The 16,501-nt window shown below is 41.3% G+C and overlaps 1 protein-coding gene across 3 annotated transcripts in view; it reads left to right on the top strand.

The window, feature by feature from the left end:
* Positions 1-3,343: 3,343 nt before the first annotated feature.
* mrpl1 (mitochondrial ribosomal protein L1) overlaps positions 3,344-16,501 on the top strand; it is a 66,277-nt gene continuing 53,119 nt past the window's right edge. Inside the window, exons 1-3 of one of the 3 annotated variants that reach the window (XM_073065196.1) lie at positions 3,344-3,437; positions 9,986-10,091; positions 15,195-15,462. In XM_073065196.1, coding sequence (XP_072921297.1) covers positions 10,015-10,091; positions 15,195-15,462 — 345 coding nt within the window. In that variant the 5' untranslated portion in view covers positions 3,344-3,437; positions 9,986-10,014. The other 2 variants (XM_073065195.1, XM_073065194.1) reach the window with 2 other exon arrangements.

The raw sequence follows: 16,501 nt of genomic DNA on the forward strand, positions 1-16,501 counted from the left end.
GAAACTTATGCTTTGTACAATGGGGATGAGAATATGTGAATAGTCTTCTCTCTCCCTTCTTAAGGATGCCCTGAGCTTCCTGCAGCCTGCCACTTTAGTTCTCCATTCCACTCTGACATGTTGATCTGAGGTCTCCTGTGCTTATATAACAAAGATCTATGTAACCTTGAAGAATGCCACTTCATGTGGGTAGAAGTTAGGAATAGAAAGGGGTCAATAACTTTACTGGGTGTTTTTTATAGACCACTCAATAGTAATAGGGACATTGAGGAGCAGATAGGGAGACAGATTCTGGAAAGGAGTAATAATAACAGGGTTGTTGTGGTGGGAGATTTTAATTTCCCAAATATTGATTGGCATCTCCCTAGAGTGAGGAGTTTAGATGGGGTGGAGTTTGTTCGGTGTGTTCAGGAAGGTTTCTTGACACAATATGTAGATAAGCCTACAAGAGGAGAAGCTGTACTTGATCTGGTATTGGGAAATGAACCTGGTCAGGTGTCAGGTCTCTCAGTGGGAGAGCGTTTTGGAGATAGTGATCACAATTCTATCTCCTTTACCATAGCATTGGAGAGGGATAGCAACAGACAAATTAGGGAAACGTTTAATTGGAGTTTGGAGAAATATGAGGCCATCAGGCAGGAACTTGGAAGCATAAATTGGAAACAGATGTTCTCAGGGCAACATACAGAAGAAATGTGGCAAATGTTCAGGGGGTATTTGTGTGGGGTTCTGCATAGATACATTCCAATCACACAGGGAAAGTACTGTAAGGTACAGGAACTGTGGTGTACAAAGGCTGTTGTAAATCTAGTCAGGAAGAGCTTATGAAAGGTTCAAAAAACTAGGTAATGATAGCGATCTAGAAGATTATAAGGCTAGTAGGAAGGAGCTTAAGAATGAAATTAGGAGAGCCAGAAGGGGCCATGAGAAGGCCTTGGCAGACAAGATTAAGGAAAACCCCAAGGCATTCTACAAGTATGTGAAGAGCAAGAGGATAAGACATGAGAGAATAGGACCAATCAAATGTGATAGTGGAAAAGTGTGTATGGAACCAGAGGAGATGGCAGAGGTACCTAATGAATACTTTGCTTCAGTATTCACTATGGAAAAGGATCTTGGCGATTGTAGGGGTGACTTGCAGTGGGCTGAAATGCTTGAGCATGTAGATATTAAGGAAGAGGATGTTCTGGAGCTTTTGGAAAGCATCAAGTTGGATAAATCACCAGGACCGGATGGGATGTACCCCAGGCTACTGTGGGAAGTAAGGGAGGAGATAGTTGATCCTCTGGCAATGATCTTTGCATCATTAATGAGGATGAGAGAGGTTCCAGAGGATTGGAGGGTTGCGGATGTTGTTCCCTTATTCAAGAAAGGTAGTAGGGATAGCCCAGGAAATAATAGGCCAGTGAGTCTTACTTCAGTGGTTGGTAAGTTGATGGAGAAGATCCTCAGAGGCAGGATTTTTGAACATTTGGAGAGGCATAATATGATTAGGAATAGTCAGCATGGCTTTGTAAAGACAGTTTGTGCCTTACGAGCCTGATTGAATTTTTTGAGGATGTGACTAAACACATTGATGAAGGTAGAGCCATAAATGTAGTGTATATGGATTTTAGCAAGGCATTTGAAAAGGTACCCCATGTAAGGCTTATTGAGAAAGTGAGGAGGCATGGGATCCAAGGGGACATTGCTTTGTGGATCCAGAACTGGCTTGTCCACAGAAGGCAAAGAGTGGTTGTAGATGGGTCATATTCTGCATGGAGGTCGGAGACCAGTAGTGTGTCTCAGGGATCTGTTCTGGGACCCCTACTCTGTGTGATTTTTATAAATGACCTGGATGAGGAAGTGGAGGGTTGGGGTAGTAAATTTGCTGATGACGCAAAGGTTGGGGGTGTTGTGGATAGTGTGGAGGGCTGTCAGAGGTTACAGTGGGACATTGATAGGATGTAAAACTGGGCTGAGAAGTGGCAGATGGAGTTCAACACAGATACGTTTGAGGTGGTTCATTTTGGTGGGTCAAATATGATGGCAGAATATAGCATTAATGGTAAGACTCTTGGCAGTGTGGAGGATCAGAGGGATCTTGGGGTCCGAGTCCATAGGACATTCAAAGCTGCTACACAAGTTGACTCTGTGGTTAAGAAGGCATACGGTGTATTGGGCTTCATCAATCGTGGGATTGAGTTTAACAGCCGAGAGTAATATTGCAGCTATATAGGACCCTGGTCAGACCCTACTTGGAGTACTGTGCTCAGTTCTAGTCGCCTCACTACAGGAAGGATGTGGAAGCCATAGAAAGGGTGCAGAGGAGATTTACAAGGATGTTGCCTGGATTGGGGAGTATGCCTTATGAGAATAGGTTGAGTGAACTCAGCCTTTTCTCCTTGGAGCGGCTGAGGTTGAGAGGTGACCTGATAGAGGTGTATAAGATAATGAGAGGCATTGATTCTGTGGATAGTCAGAGGCTTTTTCCCCAGGGTTGAAGTGGCTAGCATGAGAGGGCACAGTTTTACGGTGCCTGAAAGTAGGTACAGAGGTGATGTGAGATGTAAGTTTTTTACGTAGAGTGGTGAGAGTGTGGAATGGGCTGCCAGCGGTGGTGGAGGCGGAAACGATAGGGTATTTTAAGAGATTCCTGGATGGATACATGGAGCTTAGAAAAATAGAGGGCTATGGGTAAGTCTGGGTAGTTCTAAGGTAAGGACATGTTTGGCACAGCCTTGTGGGCTGAAGGGCCTGTATTGTGCTGTTGGTTTTCTATGTTTCAATCTTTCATCCAGTATGTTGCAATCTTCTGGAGTCAACATCAAACTATACAATTTTAGGTTACTTGTTTTGTCTGTTAGAACTCAAAGAGTCAAGCCACATCAGTGAAGTCAAAAGGGGTAAGTTGACATTTTGGGTTGAGACCCTTCATCAGTCCTGAAGCTGCCCTTATGTGACCTCTTTTACTATGGTCAAGTGTTGCACAGCAACTACCACATGAGCTTGACAGAATGAAGTTTTAGTCAAATGGAAAGGGGACACACCAAGAATCTATGGACCAAGTTTGTCAATATAGACATCAGAATACAGATCAGGAGAAATGTGCGTTAGGACCTTAATTTGCCCACACATACTTACGCATATAGATAAACTTGGATAATATGTGAAGCTTGCTGCCTTTACACATGCATGTATCCTCTCATCCTCAATCTCCCTTACCCCTGTATCTCCTCTCCTTTAAAATCCTCCCAGCCTCTTATAGTTCTCTTCTTTCGGACCCCTTCCCACCAGCTTTCAGTGTCCCTACTTTCTCTTGCACCTTATAACTCCACCCCTTTCCCCACCCAGTGGGAAGGGCTGTTTCAAGTGGCATCTAAAAAGTGCACTACAAACTCTCACATCAATAATTTAAAAAAAATATATACGTGCTGGTCGAAAAAATATATAGCCCGGTAAGATGTTTGATGACTGAAAACAAGGAGTAACAGCCAACATTCAGGAAGCCGTGGGAATATAGTCTTGCTGCACACGCCTCTCGTAAGATATCGGAACCAAAGTTTGAGAGTCTGTAGTGAGGGGGGACATTAAATAAGTAAAGCACTGCTACAACAACCGGCAATGGCGGCGGGCAGGTGCTGGCGAGGTTGGTTGGGGGCGATGCAGCGAAAGTGGGGCTTTTTCTTGGGTGTTAGTATCTTTTGTACCGGGACACCTAGCGCTGGGGGTGGGTGGTTGTTCTCGCCCTGGAAATGAGCGGGGCGGGGAGGAGGAGAGACAAAAAAAGCAAGCTGGAAATGAAGAGGGGAGGGGGTAGGGGAAGAGAAAAAGAGGTTCTACTGGTTTGGGGAATTGGCGGTGGACACTGGTAGTCGTGAGATGACCAGCAAATGTTATTCATTTTATAGGATGCAGGACGCGAGTTTGTAACTGAATATAACGAATTTACCTCATTCTTCAAAGACCTTGCATGATTGTGATTTTTCATGACGTCTTCAAACAACTTTCACAATGAAATTTTGTAGCACCACGCAGAAAACAATTGTTTTACCTCATACCACTTTTAAAGTGGAACTGACCAATATTACGTGTATTATACCTCTAGTAAGAAGGCAAAATGACACCTGAAAAAGCTGTCTGCCTGACATAGTACAGAGTTTTCCAGATGCTTAGTTTGTTAGACTATTTTCCCAGTTCGGGCTCTAACTGTCTGTACTTCTGGATCTGTAGTTGAACTGTGATTTTGTTTTCTGCAAGCTCTAATATTTCTAAATCTTTCTTTCTAAAATCTTCTTCCAATGTGGAATACATTTTTCTATCATGACTTTATATAATTTGTATAAAATTTGTTGAGTCGCTGCTGCCACATTGGTAATTTTGATGTGGGCTTCTTTGTCGCCAACTCTGAGTAATGATAGTTCTTTATTACCGCTATTATAATAATGTGTGGCTCTCTACGTTTCCTTCAGTTATCACCTTTCATTCTTCTGAGCTTCTTGTTCCAACGGGCATTCTGCCATTTGGAATAGAGTTGTTGTTTGTATTCCAATGAGTTTGTGTGCAAGACTGCTCGTTGTCTCTTGTTTACTGTATGGTTGCCGAACTCTTTGGACTGGAAGTCAGCTTGAAGAAGACAGAAGTTCTCCATCAGCCTGCACTTCAGGAAGATTACTACCCTCCCTGCATCACCATCGGCAAGGCAGAGCTGAAGACAGTCCACCAGTTCAGCTACCTGTGGTGCACCATCTTGTCAGATGCCAGGATTGACAAAGAGATTGACAACAGACTGGCAAAGGCAAACAGCACATTCGGCAGGCTGTACAAAAGTCTGGAACAACAAGCATCTGAAGAAAGGCATGAAGATCAGCGTGTACAGAGCCGTTGTACTGACCACCCTCCTGTACGGCTCAGAGTCGTGGGCCACTGACCGTCACCACCTACGACTCCTTGAGCGTTTTCACCAGCACTGCCTCCTTAACATCCACTGGAGTGACTTCGTCACCAACATTGAAGTCCTCGAACAGGCGGAGGTCACCAGCATCGAGGCCATGCTGTTGAAGACGCAGCTGCGCTGGGCAGGGCACGTCTCCAGGATGGAGGATCATCGCCTGCCCAAGATTGTGCTGTATGGTGAACTCTCCACTGGCCACAGTGACAGTGGGGCACCGAAAATGAGGTACAGGGACTCTCTGAAGAAATCCCTTGGACCTGTCACATTGACCATCGCCAGTGGTCTACTCCAGCCTCCAATCGCGAGGCCTGGCGACACACCATTCACCAGTCTGTCTCCTCCTTCGAGAACGCACGGAGGGCTGGCCTTGAGGACAAAAGGAGAAGGAGGAAGAACTGTGACACAGCAGCACCAAACCCAGAACAGATTTTCCTTGCAGCCGCTGTGGCCGGGTCTGCCTGTCCCGTATTGACCTCGTCAGCCACCAGCGAGCCTGCAGCAGACATGGGCAGCCCCCTTCCTAAATCTTCATTTGCGAAGCCAAACCATGACTGTATAAAGGATGGGAGGATTGTGCTGTGATTGTTTAGCTTTTTCAGTGCAGACCAAACCTGGTTAACAATGGATCCTGTTTATCAGGATGTTCTTGAGTCGTTCTTTTTCACAAGTTGAAAAATACTTAAAATCTTTTGAGATGGTAACTATTGCAAAGAGTGGAATCAAATGAACACAAACAGATAAAAACAGTATCTAAAAGTGTTGAGAGGGAGAGAGAGAAAGGAAACTTGTACTGTTCATAGGAACAGGTACGTACGTACTTTGGACTTCTGAATTTAGTAATATGAGAACTCATATGTACGGATGCCTGTACGTTGGGCATTTTTAACCTGTGGAACAGCCCGTTTTCCCTTGGTCACCTTCACTGAATTCTGTGCCTTTCCTTTACTCTGAGGAAAGTTTGATTGATATTCAGACTGCCAGTTCTTTGAAAATCTCAAAGTTTATCTGTTTTGAGCTGTGGTTATTTATGTGATAAACACATTACATTGTCACAGCTTTTCCTGAGCTTGTGTAAATGAACAAGTCTTTCTTTCACAAAATTGACACTTATTAGGCAGCATGTACCTTGTGCTGAACTGGTACTTGGGGCCTGTGCTGTTGCTCTCATCCACTCCTGATACCCTGGATGAAAGAGAAAAAGACATTTGATGTCTTCAATGTAAATTGAAAAATAATTCCTATTTGTAGGAGTCATTTTTTCAATCCACATTATGCACACTTTTACCTCATTTCTCTTAATTATTAATTTCTCTTTCAGCCACTCAAGTTGTTGTCTACGGTACTGTAATATTTAAGTTACCTTAGTTGTACTTTCCCTGTTTTGTACTGTGCTTATCACTGAAGCATTTCTGCTGTGGGTTTGGATATCCCTGCAGCTTTGCGTGTCCAGATAAACTTTTTGTTTACTTATTTAAAAATACAGCGGGGAACAAGCCCTTTCAGCCGAATGAGCCACATTGTCCAGCAGCCCACCGATTTAACCCTATCCTAGTCACAGGACAATTTACAATGACTAATTAGCCTACTAGCTAGTACGTCTTTGGACAGTGGGAGGAAACTGGAGCTCCTGGAGGAAGCCCACATGTTCGAGGGGAGGGAATGAAATCTTGATAGAGTTAATGCTTTCTCAAGTTGGACTCTCTCACTTCAGAAGTAATCTCATTTCCAACTGATTCCTTCAGATTTTCAATATTACTACAAGCTTGCCTTCATTATGGTCCCTGCTCCTAGTTGCAATGCCTTGTGATGCTTGATGTGCATTCTTCATTGTCTCATATGAGGATGTTTAATATGATGTAAATTTCACCTTTGTGATTAATAAGATGGAATAAATACTTCTGCCTGCTGAGGTTCTCTTTGCTAAGAGCTGGTATGGACCTAATAGTCCATACCCGAATGCACAGAACCTGAATCTAGTGAACCTGAAAACACAGTCGCCATTACAAATGCAAGGTCAGTCTTCTGGAGAGGGAACCTTCTGAAAGCATCTGGCCTGGATGATGTTCCTCACCGTGTCCTTAGATCTTACATAGATCAGCTGGCAAGGATATTTGCAGGCAATTTTAACTTCTTCCTGCTCCAATATGACATTCCCACCTGCTTTGAGAACACCACTTTTATCCCAGTATCTAAGTAAATCAAGGTAACATGCCTTAATGTTTGATGTCTCTAACGCAATGCTTGGTGTTTCTAACAGCCACCATCATGAAGTGCTTCGAGAGGCCAGTCATGGGGCATGCATTAACTCCAGTCTCCCTAACAATGTAGCAATGTTGACTCAATGCATTTTACTTGCTGCTGAACCAGGTCTGCACCATCTCCTTGGCTCTACATTCATTTCAAGAGCATCTGCACAGTAATGACCCCTGTGTTAGACTACAGCTCTTTCTTCAATTCTATAATTCCAAGCAAACTTCTCCAACCTTGTAGAGCAGCAATTCAACTCTTCCCTTTGCAACTGTAGCTTTGGCTTCCTGATCAACAGTCTGTAGTCAGTAAGGTTAGGCAGCAATACCTCTGCCATGATAATCATCTTTACTTTGACCTTCACTGATTTTTATCAATACACCATAGAAAACGTCCTACATGGATGCATCACAGCTTGATATTGTAGCTGCTCTGCCCATAACTGCAAGAAACTCCAGAGACTTGCGGTCACAGCTCAGCTCATGGAAACCATTTATGAACTTTGTCTACATTTCTTCCTGTAGAGTAGCCAGTTTTGTGAAAGGCCGCACCGATCCTGGTCACTCTCTCTTCCTTCTGTAAGATACAAAAGCCTTAAAGCATATACCATTTGGCTCAAAGAAGTGCTTCTATCCCACAGTTTTAAGACTATTTGAATGATTCCCTATATGATAAGATGGAATCTTGACATTACAATGCATCTCCCTATGACCTTGCATTTTATTGTCTACCTGCAGTGTGCTTTTTCTGTAACTGTAACCCTTTATTTGTCACTCTGTTGTTTTACCCTTTACCACTTCAATGCACTGTTGTATTGAATTTATTTGTATGAAGTATGCAAGACAAGTTTTTCCAATTGTGAGTGTGTGGATGTGCAGACTGATATTGGATAATAGCAACTTCGTATATTTAAAGGGACCCTTACAGATACCTTTGTAGATAAACTAAATCTTCTAGAAATATTGGAAAAATTAACAATGTTATAAGCTAGGCCTCAGCTGGAACATTATATGCAGTTCCTGACATATGGGTGTGATATGGTGCATGAATAGAGATTCACATTCCAGTAAGATGGCAGCAGGCTTGGTCACAGTGGCTTCTGTGGGGGTCAGCCAAAGGTGTTACTGTCTTTTTTAAAACATTGCAAGACCCTGCTGGACGTAAAAAACTGAAGGAGCTGGACTTGGTGTGGATTGTGTTGCTGCCTGTGTCAGAGAGGTGTCGGAGGAGACGGTGTGCTGTCTAACCGCTTTTCTAGTGATTGCAAGACCCTGTTGGACATTGTTAATGTGGAAAGGTGCAAGTTCAATTCATTGATTTATTGGTGGACTATAGGGGAGCTGCATGGCTTTGGTTGTAGCAAGGACAAGGCCTCAAGCTGTGGTGTCACCATATGCAGCAGAGAGAGGCATTGGAGTTGTTGCACTCCTCTGGAGTGCCAGAGGCGGTGTGCAATGTGACCAAGCTGGAGTCGGTGCTGCCCCTAGTGTTCACTGCGCAGAAGACGAGACTGCTGCAACATTCATGGACTCAGGGACTTGGACTGTATATCTTTTGTGTGACTGTATTTTACTGATATCTTGTATATGCTGTATGTGGCTTGTGCCCTGTATGTCTGTTGGTATTGTGTTTTGCACCTTAGCCCCAGGGTAACTTTGTTTTATTTGGCTCTATTCATGGGTATTCATATATGTTTGAATGACAATAAACTTGAACTTAATCAGGCCTGACAGTTTCTGAGATTTAAGAAAATGTCATCTGCACCATATTTCACTTGCACTATAATTCGATTTGCATTAAGTCCTCCTGCCTTGATCCCAACATGGACACTGTTTTAGTTGTTTGCACTTCCTCTCCATTTCCTCCTTCCATATTTGTGTAAAGTCAACAATCTATGTCTGTTTACAAATACTTATTGATGTGAGTACTTTCTATTTTTATATCAGATTTTCAGTTTAACCTTCTGGGAGCAAGTGGAAGTGTTTGAAGTTTAAAAAGGATTTGATAGCAATTGGGTGAAACTGGATGAGAACCGTATTTCATTTATTTTTTGTACCTTAAATGGGTTGTGTGTTTTATCCGACTGCCCAGTGTATCTAACAAAATCACTATATCCTCAGTTTTGTCTTCTAACAAAATGGAAGTATTAGAACCTTGTCTGTGCGTCTGCTGCTGGTATACGAAGTGCTGGGAAGTGGGTCATTGCTATTGAGAATTCTCATGGTAGCCCTGCAAACTACAATAGAGAAGAAAAATGCCATTTGGAAGCAGTGGAAAATGAAACGGGGAGATAAAAATCAACAGGCAAGTTAGGAAGAGAGGAGTTAAATAGTGCAGAGTTGGGTATTGCATTCCATTTCTCTTCCCTCTGCCCACACCCCACCCCTTCCCCTTCCCTACCCCATACCTGATTAGGTCCCATACTACAGTGAATGACTGGTGCCAGAGTTTGTAGCATTTTGTTGAGACACTGTTGTCTATTTGCTAAAAGACAGAATAAAGTAATCGTCAGGGAGTCAGTATAAATAAAAATAATAGCCTAATGAGGACCTTTATAATTCAATAATTTTCCCCATTTTTTTTGGCTTGTGCTAAACCTTGTTTTATTGTAAGTCAGAAATGTGTGATCTTTCGATCCTTTTTAGATAAGTCAGAAACATCAGCATCAGTGTGCAAAATAAATCAGAAATGACAGCAGTGGCAGGATGAATTACAGCCATAATGTATCACATAGTTGCAAACACATTTCAATGTTTAATATCTAACTTGTAATAAAGGTGATGATAGTTTTTCTTTATTTTTTAGTGCTCACTGGATGCCATATATCTACATTAATGAGGGATCAGAGCTGGAGTGGAATATGCCCTTTACTGAAGAAAGATTTTCCAATCAGACATTTTGCTGTACTGAAGTATGATATTTTTCAGTTATTTAAACATTGTGTTTATATGTGCGTGTATATATGTTTGTGTGTGTGTATATATAATGATTTCTAGAGAGGTTCACTAGATGATTAATCTCTGTATGAGGTTTCTTTTTTTTTTAAATTTTTTTATTAGTTTTTCAAAACATTTTACAAAATTAAAAACCCCAAATCCCAATGAGGAGCATTAATACAGAGCAAGGTTAGGCATACAATAACAATATGCTACAAAGGAAGAGAATTTAACAAAAAAGCACCTAAATTAAAGACAAGTGAGCTTAGTGTCCTCCCCAAACCCCACAACACAAGAAAAAAAACAACAATTCCAGACCAACCACCACACAATATAGAGAGTATAAGTCCGGACAGTCAAACTCCCAGACTGTGAATACACTTAGCAACAGAGGATAATAATGCCTACTACCAGAAAAAAAAATGGAGCTGAAAGCAAGGGACCGAAAAGAAAAAAAAACCCTAGTCAAGAGGAAGGTTATGAAAGTACTCGATAAAAGGCCCCCAGATCTTATGGAACTTTAAATCCGAATTGAGAACTGAATAATGAATTTTTTCGAGGTCCAAGCAGGCCATAATGTCGTTAAGCCATTGCGCATGAGTGGGCGGGGCAACATCTCTCCATCTAAGGAGGATCAAGCGTCTCGCCAGGAGAGAGGCAAAGGATAGTATTCGGCATTTGGTCGGACCCAGACATAAATCTGTCTCGCCCCAAAAACCGAACAGAGCAATTAAGGGGTTAGGTTCTAGGTGCTGATTCAGAATACCCGATAGTGTAGTGAAGACATCTTTCCAGAATTTCTCCAAGCTAGGACAGAACCAGTACATATGGATGAGAGAGGCCACGCCCCTCTTGCATTTATCACAGAGCGGACAAATGCCAGGGTAGAATTGAGATAGTTTAGATTTAGACATATGGGCTCTATGAACAATCTTAAACTGTAAAAGGCAATGGCGAGCACAAAGAGAGGTTGAGTTAACCGATTTGAGAACTGTCCCAGCTCTCCTTGGATAAGGAGATATTTAAATCCTGCTCCCAGGCCATTTTAATTTTATCCACAGGGGCCCGTCGTAAGGCTGCTAGTTTATCTTGGATAATTGAAATTAAACCTTTACCTAGTGGATTAATGGAGAGAAATAGGTCCATAGCATTTTAGCAGGCATTTCAGGAAAGTTAGGAATTAAAGGAGCAGTAAAGTGTCGGATTTGGAGATATCTGAAAAAGTGAGCGTTAGGCAGGTTGAACTTAACAGAGAGCTGTTGAAAAGAAGCGAAGCGGTTATCAATGAAGAGATCTTCAAAATGTCTAATGCCCTTCCTGTACCAAACATGGAATGCTGAATCGAACGTGGTAGGTAAAAAAAGGTGATTATGTGCGACAGGGCTAGAAATGGAAAACCCCTGGAAACCATAGCACTTCCTGAACTGAGCCCATATACGCAAAGTGTGTCTAACCAGAGGATTAGCTATTGATCTGGGCAGACTGCTAGGGAGTGCAGAGCCAAGAAGTGCAGATATAGGTAATTCTTTAGTGGAGCTCAACTCCATTGCCACCCAGTTAGGGCACTCAGGTTGACCGTGAAAGAAAGACCAGAAGGCAGCACAACGTATATTAGCTGCCCAGTAATATAAGCGAAAGTTAGGTAAAGCCATGCCACCCTCTTTTTTAGATTTTTGGAGGTGGATTTTATTAATTCTAGAGCGCTTATTCTACCACAGATATGACAAAATAATAGAGTCTAAGGAATCAAAAAAAGATTTAGGAATAAAAATTGGGATAGATTGAAATAAGTATAAAAATTTGGGGAGAACATACATTTTGACAACATTGATACGACCTACCAAGGACATAGATAGAGGTGACCATTGTACCAGACTCTGTTTTGTAGCATATGAAAGATTGACAAAGTTTTCACAAAAGAGATCTTTAAACTTCCTTGTGACTGTAATTCCAAGATAAGTAAATTGATTATGGACTATTTTAAAAGGGAGATCACGAAATATTAGTTCTTGTGCTTCTTTATTAATTGGGAAAAGTTCACTCTTATGTAAGTTGAGTTTATAGCCAGAGATCTGGCTAAACTGGTCAAGAAGTGAAAACATTAGAGGTAAGGTTGTAGACGGATATGAGAGAAAGAGTAGTAAGTCATCAGCATAGAGAGAGACTTTATGCTCAACACCCCCTCTCCAAATCCCGGTCAGTTCAGGACATTTTCGAAATGCTATCGCCAGAGGTTCTATAGCCAAATCAAAGAGAAAGGGACTTAAGGGGCATCCGTGACGGGTGCCACGTTTGAGATTGAATACTTGGGATTTCTGAAAGTTAGTTAGAACAGAAGCAGTAGGACACAGGTACAGCAATTGGATCCAAGAGATGAAACTTTGGCCGAGGTCAAATTTTTCTAAGACTGCAAAAAGGTAGTTCCACTCTATACGAGCAAATGCTTTCTCTGCATCAAGGGAGATAACACATTCAGGAGTCCCAGTTGGAACTGAGTATAAAATATTGAATAGACGCCGAATGTTAAAAAAAAGGGAGACGGTTTTTAATAAAGCCTGTTTGGTCATCAGAGATAATGGAGGGAATAACGGTTTCTAATCTATGAGCCAACACTTTAGCTAAGATCTTTACATCAACATTGAGCAGAGAGATCGGCCTGTACGAGGAACACTCTGTTGGGTCTTTGCCCTTTTTTAAAAGAAGAATAATAGATGCCTCATTGCAAGAGGGTGGCAATTTGCTGTAGTTAAACGAGTCAGATAATACTGAAAGTAACTGAGGAGAAAGAAGTGAGGAGAATGATTTATAAAATTTCACAGGGAACCCATCAGGTCCAGGAGATTTCCCTGAGGACAGTGCAGAAATTGCAAAAGATATTTCTAGTGATATAGGCGCATTAAGTTTGGCTTTGAAATCAGATGAAAGTGAGGGGATATTCAGATTCTGTAAAAATTGATCCACAGAGATATTGTCATTCAGGGATTCAGAGGAATAAAGCTGAGAATAAAAATTTTTAAATGCATCATTAATTTCTAAATGATCCGATGTAAAGTCTCCGTTCTCCTTCCGGATCTTTGTAATATGTTGTTTGGCTTTAGAACGCCTCAGCTGATTGGCTAGGAATCTACCAGACTTATCCCCATGAATGTAAAAGCGGCTCTTGCTTTCGAGAAGTTGGCGTTCGACAGGTTGAGTGGACAGAAGGTTAAATTTAGTTTGGAGTTCAACGCGCTTCTTGTATAATTCAGGGTTCTTAGTTTGGGCATATAATTGATCCACATCTTTAATCTGGTTAATGAGGTCTGCTCAATCTGCACGGGATCTTCTATTGAGATTTGCTGTGTAAGAGATTATTTGACCCCTCAGATATGCTTTCATGGCATCCCAGACAATCTGGGATGGCACTTCAGGTGATGTATTAGTGTTAAAATAGAAGGTTATCTGGTCTTTAATAAATTTTACGAAATCATCATCCGATAATAAAGTTGAATCGAACCGCCAGTGTTTGTTCCTCTGAGGGAGACCGGGAAAGTTCAGAGAGAGGGTAATTGGGGCATGGTCAGAAATCAGTATACTCTGATAGTCACAAGTGTGGGCAAATGGGATAAGTTGGTTATCGAGTAGGAAATAGTCAATTCTAGTGAAGGTATGGTGAACATGTGAGAAAAAGGAATAATCTCTCTCCGTAGGATGGAGGAAACGTCATATATCAGAGATACCAAAATTAGAGAGAAACGACTGAATAGCTAAGGCAGATTTGGTAGGTGATCTGGTAACAGAGGACGATCGGTCCAGTTTAGGATTGTATGAGGTTTCTATCCAACAATAATAGAACTAGCGAGAGGTGGGGTAGAGATGTTTTTCTAGCAAAGGAGGTGTAAGGTGTTCCTTCCCAGCTAGCCTGCAGGTCACCCTTGGTCAAGGTGTGGCACCTGCTTTAGCTCTCTGATCAGGGTCACGTGAAGCCATAGGAACTGGTGGTATGTGCAGCTGGTGCATATTACAAGTGCTGGTTATGTGACCACTGATGTCAAGCAGACAATCTCTGAAGAGTATTGATAATGGCTGGGGTCACCCGTCTGCCCAGAAGAAGGCAGTGGCAAACCACTTCTGTAGAATTTGCCAAGAACAATCATGGTCATGGACCACGATCGCCTACGTCATATGACACGACACATAATGATGACGTTTGGAACTAAGTTAGTGAAGTAACTGACTCTCTCAAGTGCTTCTTGTACAGACTTGGTGAAAGTCTCTGGTGTTCTTGTCACTCAATGAGATCATGTCTAATCTGTAATTTAGCACCAAACATCTCCCTTTTCCACGTGCTATAATACCTTATGTTAACCTAAGACTTTCAAGCTCTGATTTAAAATAAGTAATTGATGTACATAGCATCAACAACTGCTATTTTGCGAACAGAATCCAAATTCTTATTCCCTCTGAAAGAAATGTTGGTGTTTGATTATAAGCAAGCTCAGTTTTGCTGGGTAGTTTGATGTCATTGGATGATGTGAAAACTGCATAAGGAACCCTCCAATTGTATAAGAGGTTTCTTTCATTGTATAATTGAAAAATTTTCTCCCTTGAATTGTGAGAACGCATTGAGAAACAATCTGTCTCTGAAATGGTCAGTTGATACTCAGCTGCTGGCACCTGACCTTTAAATCAGCTGGTAGGTTAAAGTTAACTTGAGGAGAAAAATCCAAATGGTATTTTGGTATTGGATGAGGCATGAAGCTGAAGTCCAGTGTCCATTCAGATACATAAACAATTCCATAAAACAATTATGAAGAAGAATAAAGAAGTTTTGCTAATATTGTCTGGCTCTTTCAATCACAAAAACAAATGATCACTTTTTAAAAAATCTGGTAGGAATTTCTTGTATAGAAACTGACTGCTCCCTTACCTATATTATCATAGTGGGAGTATTCAGATGGAATTCATTGGCCAGAAAGCATGTTGAGAAATCCAGGGCTGGAAAGATATATTTGCTTTGATCTTTTTAAAACAATTTTGTATATGTCATTTGGAAAATATTAAGTAACTTTTCACTTTATTTTGTTCTAATATAACAGAGCTACCAAAAAAGTACAGGATGATCAGAAGCAAGAGGACCTAAACACTAAAATCAAGAAAAAGGCCAATTCAAACAGGCGCAAAGTATATGGTTTGACAGCCTCGGAACCGATTGATGATGTCTATCAGGTCCAGTATTATCCGAAGCCAGTGTTTGACATTGAGACGGCAATTGAGTCTCTGAAGAAATTTCAGCAGCTAGATTTTACTTACCCAAAGCAGCCTGTTTACATTGACTTGCAGCTTGACATGAAACTGGAAAAGAAGGTAATAATGTTCATAAGTATCTACTTTACATTTTGATCTGGCAACATAGAAAGCTTTAAAACATTAAGAAATAGCCTAAGTTACTGATTTTAAAATTCTGTTTCTGAGAGGAATCGGTGAAGTGTTTCTGTGTTCCTTTATATTATTATTGCATGTTAATAGCTATTTAACCTTTTACTTATTATGCACAAAGAGGCCTTCTAGTCTATCGGTTTCATGCCAGCTCCCAGTTGAGAAATCCTTAGAGTCCCAGTCCCGTTTTCTTTCTTTTGTAACCCTTAATGTATCTTGTTTTTCTTGCATGAACATCATCTCCCTGTTCATTGCTTTTGCCATTGATGTGGAATTACTTACAGCAGTATTTCTGGAATGTGGGAAGAAACTGGAACACCCAATATAAGCTTGCACATTTCTGTGGAGAATGTTCAAATACACGCAGGCAGCATATTCAAAGTTCAAAGTAAATTTATTATCAAAGTACACGAATGTCACCACATACAACCCTGTGGGCATACTCAGTAAATCCATAATAGAATAATAATAGAATAGCTGCACCATCTTGGGCATTCAAAGGACAACAAACTGTCAGTACAAAAGGAAAGAAATAATAATAAATAAGCAATAAATATTGAGAACTTGAAATGAGTCCTTGAAACTGAGACCACAGGTTGTGTGAAAATTTCAATAGTGGGGTAAGTGAAGTTGAGTGAAGTTATCCCCCTTGGTTCAAGAGCATGATGGTTATAGAATAATTTTCCTGAACCTGGTTGTGTGAGTCTTAAGGCTCCTGTACCTTCCAGATGGCATCAGCAAGAAGAGAGCATTGGTGGTTTCCTTGATGATGGATGGCTGCTTTCTTGCGACAATGCTTTTTGTAGATGTGCTCCATGGTGGGGAGGGCACTGGTGTTTCCATACCAGGCTGTGATGCAGCCAGTCAATATACTCTCCACTGTACATCTATAGAAGTTTGTCAAAGTTCTAGACGTCATGGCAAATCTTCTCAAACTCCTAAGAAAATAGAGGCGCTTCTGTGCTTT

This window comes from Hemitrygon akajei, chromosome 13 (genome assembly GCF_048418815.1).
Source record: "Hemitrygon akajei chromosome 13, sHemAka1.3, whole genome shotgun sequence".
Lineage (NCBI taxonomy): Eukaryota > Metazoa > Chordata > Chondrichthyes > Myliobatiformes > Dasyatidae > Hemitrygon > Hemitrygon akajei.